The sequence below is a fragment of the Orbicella franksi genome, chromosome 13 (assembly GCF_964199315.1).
Source record: "Orbicella franksi chromosome 13, jaOrbFran1.1, whole genome shotgun sequence".
Classification (NCBI taxonomy): Eukaryota; Metazoa; Cnidaria; class Anthozoa; order Scleractinia; family Merulinidae; genus Orbicella; species Orbicella franksi.
The window spans coordinates 7,289,666-7,297,947 of NC_138157.1; the positions used below are offsets into that span (position 1 = coordinate 7,289,666).

General features: G+C 38.6%; 1 protein-coding gene across 1 annotated transcript; it reads left to right on the forward strand.

Annotated features, from left to right (window-relative positions):
• Window positions 1-168: 168 nt before the first annotated feature.
• On the forward strand, window positions 169-5,204 carry LOC145466177 (uncharacterized). Its single transcript, XM_081449932.1, has 6 exons — window positions 169-548; window positions 776-814; window positions 912-965; window positions 2,112-2,239; window positions 2,771-2,867; window positions 3,518-5,204. The coding sequence occupies exons 4-6, from the start codon at window positions 2,136-2,138 to the stop codon at window positions 3,674-3,676; spliced, it is 360 nt and encodes a 119-aa protein (XP_081306058.1). The 5' UTR covers window positions 169-548; window positions 776-814; window positions 912-965; window positions 2,112-2,135; the 3' UTR covers window positions 3,677-5,204.
• Window positions 5,205-8,282: the final 3,078 nt, after the last annotated feature.

The window sequence follows — 8,282 nt, forward strand, 5'->3', positions numbered from 1 at the left end:
CTTCGTGTCGTGCAATTTTGGTCTGAAATCATACTCGTGATTTCAAATCGAACTCGTGCTGTGCGCCCGTTCAATTTTGAAATCACTCGTATGATTCAGACCAAATTGCACTCCACTCAGTTCAATTACCATTATAAATTGTCCATTACAGGTGAGAGTATGTAAACACGGTTGTGACGTTTTAGATTAGCGAATATTTTTGAGAATTATTTTATAAAAGCAATAGAGCACTTTTTCCGTGTTTACATAGCCTCATCTAAACAGGCGGAGGGTTGGGAGAATTCTCGAAAGTTATGCAAACTGTCTCGAATTTCCCAACCCTTCTCGTCACTGGTTTAGATGAGGCTAAGTAAACACGGAAAAAGTGCTCTATTGCTTAACTAGTCCACAAACAATTCTGGAAAATATTACAACTATATATATGAGGGTATGCTTGAATTTATTAATCCTTTTTTAAATAAGGTCGTGGGGTATATGTTCGACATGTGAGAAAGGGAGTGGAACTTCCAGAGATCGGCAGGGACGACCATTATGACTTCAACTTTCAGGTGAGTCGGTACACACACAAATTAAGGTGAGAAATTCATAACTTTCCTCGAACTGGAACGCTTGGTACGTAGGCTAATTGGGCATAGAATTGTACTACATGTAAAATTGATTAAGCTTGTATTTTTAAAAGTTATGGATGTATGCAGAGACACGGCCCCATAGTAGCGAAAGGTTTTGAGGTGAGCTTTGTTCTGAACTATCTCCTTTCTTTTTTCTTTTATCGAAGGAGTACCATTCTCTCAGGAGGGAGGTAACAGTCTTACCGGTAAGAAAGAATAACTGAAGGTTGTCACAAAATACACATGAATTTGCAGTACGTGATATCCTGTCACTTTATTCCTGTTTTTAATATTTTTTGACAGGGAGATTCCTTAACAACAGTCTGTAAATACCGGACAGGAGCAAACCAGACAAATGTATGTAGAGTTGGATACTTTCCCTTACTTTAGTTTAATTTACCAGTTGCTACTCTAAAAAAACAATGAAAACATGAAATGGCTGTGACCGAAAGAAAGAAAGGTTTCATTTCCAAACAATATAAAATGAGCAAATAATAGTGACAGAGGATGATATACAGTGCACAGATAACCAGGATTCGATAAGAGAGGTTAACTTTGCATGGGAGTATGTCACTTGGACCACATAAATATTTCTGTTGTCCGTGTTTTAAACCTTTGTTCGTATTACTCTTTTCAGGCCAGCCGTCTCAGTTTAAGTATTCTTATTATATGGCTTGTGTTTGTAGCCCGGCGATATAACGCGCGCTCTGATTGCAGTGATTGGCTAATTGTAGGGCATTATTCTCCCTTATTATACGGCTGTGTCTCACAAGGACTGAGTGCTACCGAATTCACGAATTTGATTGGTTAAAATCGATATTGAAAGCGGTCTAGATTTTCCCATCTAGACCGGCATCTAGATCAGTAATGTTTTGCAGTGAAAAACTAAAAAGTGAACTCATTGAATATTTTCTTCTAACAATATCTATCTATGGAAGTGCCAAAAAGTTTGATGAGAAAAAAAAAAACTCAAACAGGTCAACAGTTTGCGTGTCCTGAACTTTATTGTGATTGGTTCAGTACCAAATTAACCTTTTGGAATCAAATCCAAATGTTGATGGTTTTCTGAGTTTCACAGTAATAAAAAGAAGCGATTGCATAAATTAATATTTTAAATCCACTGTCCAAGTTCCTGAGTCCTCACATTTCCAGATTTTATGGCGAGGCGAGCATTTTCGGTCCGGGATCATTTACGGTACAATCTGGGGATCATTTTCGGTCCTGCGATCATTTGCGGTACAAGTTTGGGATCATTTGCGGTTACGGGATCATTTGCGGGTCGGGATCATTCGCGGGCTTGTACAGTTCTCTCGTTCCTCGAGAACGCAATTAGGATTGCGTTACACTACGTGAACACAATTAATGGAATGCTCTGGGAGTGGGCAACGAGACCAACCAAACTCTACGCAGTCTATGCTTGTTTCTTACAATAAGTGCCGCGAATAATTTGACACAGTTAGCAGCAGTGTAATATCGAATTAATTGTTTACATATATTTTTCAGGGTGGTCTTGGTACAGATAACGAAATGTGCCTCTCTTTCCTCGCTTACTACCCGAAAATGAAATTAACAGGATGCTTGTCAAATTACGAGCCTGCCTGGGAAAAGTTTTCTGACAAAACACATGTGGAGTAAGTTTGTGCCATGAAAAACGGCATTTGATATATAAAGCGACCACACTTTTCCATGTCCACTCAGCAGAAAGAAAATGGTTTGCCGTGTTTTATTTTCCATTTTCCATTAGAAGAGTTCAATTTACCCCCATCAGATCAATGCTTTTTTTTGACCATTTAATTTGTTTATCATAAGTTTATTCTCCAGCTGCCAACTATAATTTGGCAGAGCAACAGTCTTTATCAGCGGCAAAATTAAGGCCACATAGTAAACAAGGATGAATTTCTAGCCTCGTAAATGCCATTTTCATACAAATTAAGATAAACTTGAAAAAAAATTACAGTAAGGCCGATGCTTATCCAGCTTAGCCAAATGCAGTTCGCGTTTATTGTGTACAGTATTGCTCGTCCCGGCTTGCCCCTTTTTGGACCTTCCGCTGTGTTTCTTTATATTTCTTCTACAGTTTGAAGCCATTTTTTGAGATATTTCGGGTAATTCTATGACCATTAATTCCTTGACTGTACCTCTCTATCATCGTTCCTTCTTAGTTTCCCGAACCCTTCAGAAAAATGGACAGATAAGTTGATCTCTGAACTACGTAAAAGTTATCAAGACACGGACGACGTTAACGCCTATTGCTTACCGGTGAGTATTGAATTAGGATCAAAGTATCGAGTCTCGAGTCCAGTTTGAGATGAGGCATCGGGGAAGGAGCGCGGGCTCCTTTCCCGTCCAGCGGCTGGTAGTCGGGAGCCTAGAATCAGAGTTATGAGATACTGACCTTAGCAGCAATTCCTGTTCAATTGTGCACTGCTTCTTGCTTTCAGAATTTAAGGCTTACTTATTCTCCATCCCTATCAACCGAAACAGGAAATTATGAGATCACTTGGCAGCACGCAATTCGTGTAAATTTCTGTAAAACAAGTTGTCAGTATCCTAGTGAAAGAATGAAAGGTCGTGGGTTCGAATCCCGTTCAGAGCCTGAAATTTTTTTAGGTCATTTTTCCAGTAGCGTTATGGTTCCATTCGCATCTTTCATTCTTTCATTATTTAATTGCTACTGTTGGACATCTATTACCATGGAGTTATCCTAGTGTTTCTAAAAACCTGAACTGCATCAAGGGTCATCTTCCGAAGGGAATTCCAGTATCGGCCAGTGTGAACCCATGTGACAACGTGCAGTGAGCGGTGAACTTGGCTGCTGGAAACATACCAAGTTTCCAGGGCTTTATCTCTCACCACAGTGGGCCTAGAATATGGGCACCTTTTATAATCTTTTGTCTCCTGCTTCTTAGGATTATTGGAAGAAATTGGTCTCCAGGCCAGTCATCAATACTCCGTTGAAGAAAGAGCCAGTCTGTGAGGAGATCTCGAGCTCCTGTGACAAACTGGCCTCATGCGGCCTTGTGTTTGTGGCAGCGGTTTTTATGTTGTTCATCTCCTGTTTTTACTGATATGACGTCATAGGATCCAAGCAGTTACGTATTTTAATTCAATCAATTTAACCAATTCTTCGACGATGCACAATTTGTGATCAGCCTCAATCTTCCCAAATCTAATCAACTTTGTTTGTTTTTGACAGATAATTAGCTAGTACTTTTTTGTTATTTCCTCTGCCTTTTAAACACGCTGTTTTGAAGTGTAACGGCTTACGTTTCGTCCAAACACATGAAACAAATGGTGACGAAATTTACAAGCAACGTACTGTAAGGTATATGAGTTAACTTTCTGGAAAACTTGAACCCAGGTCTCTTTCTAAATCTATGGACTCTGGATACTGAATTCAACTCAGATGTTTGACTTGTGCGTTGCCTTAAGTGTAAGCAAGTACAGACATCTATAAGGATCTGTACTTAGTCCAAAACTCAGTTGCAGCTATTAGATTACGAGTAGTCCATCTTCCACTTCTCTCGCGCGTCCAGTTTCTTCTTACGGTTTTCTTTCGCGTCGCACACGAGGGACTAAGCGAAAGAGGGACTACTCATAGTCTAAATATTGCTTACTGACTGTGTATAACGAATAAGGAGCTGCTATACAAACGTCTTGGTAAGATGTCACACTACAAAGTAAGATGTCACGCATTTTTATGTATTGCACACTTAGTCAATAATGTCTTGAAATCAGACGTTCTTCTATCGAGGGGGTCGGGGGGTAAAAAGAAGGTTCACTGTATAACAAAACACTGAAAGCACAATAAAGCAGATTTGCACTGAAAATTTAAGAGTAAATGTCTACTAAAGTCATATATGGTGCGTTAAGACTTAAGAAATAAAATTAGCTCTACTTTTGCATATAAGTAGGCCTTAGTAAAGGTGAAAACCTTATGGGGTTTTTTTCTTCAAATATTTCGGGATTTCAGAGAAAGAAGAATTTAATGGAAAGGTCTATTGGCAATAATTTTATTGCTTTAAAGAAATGCAAAAGAACAAGTTTGTCTGCCTCGTTTACGAAATGTTTTTTTTTTTATTGTTATTTAAAACAGACTGAGACCAAGTCTAAATGTGCAATCTAACTCCATTCGTGCGAAAGCTTTTAATTGATCAAATTTTTGGCATGCTTTTTATGTTTTTAAAACCCCTTATTTATCTTTTAGCACATATTTTTACTTCATTATCCGGCTTTCCCTGTATACTGATATATTAATGTTTTAGCATAATTTTTTTATATATCGGGATTTTGTAACGCAACGTAACTTTTTCGTGGGTTCGAGTGCCCACTTATTCGACAAATTTGAAAGAGGGGGACATAAAGGTTTGCAATATTGCGGTATTGGACAATTTTTCCTGCGGTATTTCGGTAATTTTAATCTCGAAATGCGGTGTCGCGGTATTCTCCGAACCTGGGGGATGCGGTTTTCATTCAGCATTTTGGACGGTATCAAAATTATCCTTCAAGTCCCCCAGCGTTTTCCGAGCCTTCTCCAGTTTCCGATTGGGCATTCCAAATGAAACTTAGCTCTCATGTTAACTTATTGCCTTGATCCCAGAGCTTTTTGCAAGGAAAGGACATTTTGGAGATTTTCAGGCTGGATAAGGGCCAAATTAGCTCCAATCTACTCAAGAAGGCATTTGCAACATGACAGTATGCCTTTCATTCCACTAGCATCGCGATTTATGAAATTTTTGCTCGGGCATGCGCAGAAATCAAAGTTTTTGGACGAGAAAGTGACCTACGTCTTTAGGCTTTTCGTTTTTTTAATTTTTCTTTTTTTTACCTTTCCTTTTTCTCCTTATCTTATCTTTTTGCTGCAGTGATTGACCTTCTACCGGGCTTGCTTCCAGTTCAAAGCATTCTGAGAAAGCATCATCGAGACGGGCAATTTTTACCATGGAGTAGCCACGTGTAGTCGCAGGAAATTTTGCTGTGAGATTTTCACTCAAATTGCTGAAAATTTTCGTGCATATTTCAGGCTCCATTGAGCCGATCACTCTGATCTGGGTGTCATTGGAAAAATCTTTTCCTCCTTCAGAAGTTGAGTATGAATGACACCAAGTTTGGCCAAAAGTGATGACTTCAGAAGTGGAACAAAGGCCAAGCCTTGTCACTCGTCAATGGGTTAACATAAAACCCTATAATCTAAATTTTGTCGAATTCCTGGCGTTTCTGAGCTTGCTTGGATAGATTTCAAATTTATCAACGAGGGACTCATCTTTTGAAAAATTGGTTCACGCGATAAACGGTAAACTGCAATTCCTTGTGTCGCAATCGTAAAAAGTGTATTATTTTTTGTTAATTATTAGCCAACACACCAATGGATGTTACTTATTTTGTATAAATCGAAAATTACCTGATCTAACATTCATTAACACATTGTTTAATTGTTTTTTTCCGTTTTATTTGCTCCAAACGTTAACATACAGAGTAGTGGTTTTGGTATGACATCGCGTTTCCACTCGGTATTGCAGTATTGCAGAATTTAGCGATTTTTTTTTTGCGATATTGCGGTATTTGCCGAATTTTTTTTTGAGGCATTGCGGTGTTCAGAACCCCTTCAATGTCCCCGGCTTAAAAGTGTTCCAGTGTATCAATGATAATGAAAATTTGGAATAAAATTGTTAACGTTACCGGGCATACATGGTTAACGTTTCAAGAAAATCTATCTAGCCGTCGTTAATGGGCGCTTACAATCGAAAATTGTTCTAAATTTATTATGGAAGTGATGTTCAGAAAAAGTCTCGTTCTCGATATCAAGAAACTTGACAAACCAACAAACCTTTATGGCTTCAAAACATAACTTCACTAAGGCACACTTTGGTGTCTTTTGGAGCAATATCATTACAAAAGTGTCCTTCTTTCAGTCCATTTAATTTCATTAAACATAAAGCATGATTTGAAATGATTTCGCGATTTATTCGAAATCAAACATACACAATTTTTTTATTCTTGCGTATTCCCCTTGCCATACGATCGCAATTTTAAAAATTGGCATCAGCTTTCCTATAACAGATCTGGTTCGAAAAAAATTCATGCTTTATCGATTATAATTTTTTTGGTTTATCGTTTCCACGGTAATATCAATTACCTCAAAAAGCACGTGCAGCCAAACTTCAATCTTTTTCCAAAAACTGGTGTAATTTTCACATCGACCAGATCAAGGGAAGGTTGGTAAAACGCCAATTGAAAGTGCTATGTATGGTCCAGTAAAGGCTGTATCGAACCACCTTAAAAAGGGTTATTCAAAATATAAAGGTAATATAGTTCATCAAAGAAATTATTGTCTCACAAGACCCTACAGGAAATGATGGTTTTCATTCCATTTCTCTTGTAAAATTTGGACTAATCAACATAGGGCCCCATGTGATATTTCTAACCGGAAAGTAGTGAATTACATGTGGGGCCTGATGAGGTATGGTTTTTGAGTTCTGGCTTCTAAAATAGTGCATATATTTTATCAATCATTAGTACAGGCCTTAAAACTTTGGCAAAGTTAGTGACAATCCTCAGATTGGTTTGTGCGCAAGACTTATGTGTAAAGGATGGAACATTGCAAATGACGTACTCACCTACTGGTCCAAAGATATTTCCAATTAATCCATTGGGTAAAGTAACAGACTGAAATTTTAGTCCATGTATCATCTTGTGTCCATTATACACAACTCTTTGCCCAGTACCAGGTCTTGAAATTGGCCGAACAGTCTCATCTATAAAACCAAAGCAACTAGTTGTCCAGTGCTGAACCTTTCCTTTAGACTGCCTCCGTCTGAAGTCTGAAGACTGTCTCCACGTCTGAAGAGTAGCTGTGGTCATGACGTCTCTGTTCCAATCTGTGACCAGATGTGAGTGGGTGTCATAGATGTAATCTAAGACCTCGTTTGTGATCAAACTTAGGAGAGATACTGGTCTTGGAAATCGAGGAATTATATCGCTATATCGACAAGGATAACTTGTCCACCTCAGTAGCAGGCATAACCCTTCGAGACCATCACATAGACAGACGAATTTGTAATACATCTGCAAGTCGAGGGAGATTAGCCTTCTCTATTCGAAATTTCGCTCTGCAGTTAGCTGGGCCTTAGCATCTAAGTCGAACTTATAACATACGACTCGTAACCGAAATGTCTGGATTTTTCGACTGAAAACGATCGTAAAGTAAAACGAATTCTTCATCAGAAATAGAGATCTCATTTTGAGATAGCAATAGCAGATCTCGGACATTTTAAAACGTGTTCATTTTTAATTGAATGCTTTAGAAAAAGCTTGGGAAAGACTGTGTTCAGCGATGGCCGTCTCTAGTGCCACCGCGACGTGAAGGAAACTGCTTAAAGTTTGCAATTGGCGGGAACAAGGTCGTTCTCGATCCAGATCCTCTCGTGCACCGCCGCTGCCGTCGCTCCAAAAATGCGAGATTGCAAAGCTGTCGGCAAAAATAATATTCAAATTACACATTAGGGTGAATAATTACTTGAACACCGCATGTCTTTGAAATTACAATATGAAATCAGACGTTCTTCTTTCGAGGGTCGGTTGCGAAGAAAAAAAGAGCGCTTGATGAAAAACCAACTCAGGTTAAATCAAGATTTCATGTCGGCATTTGTTGACTGTATAACAAAACATTAAAGG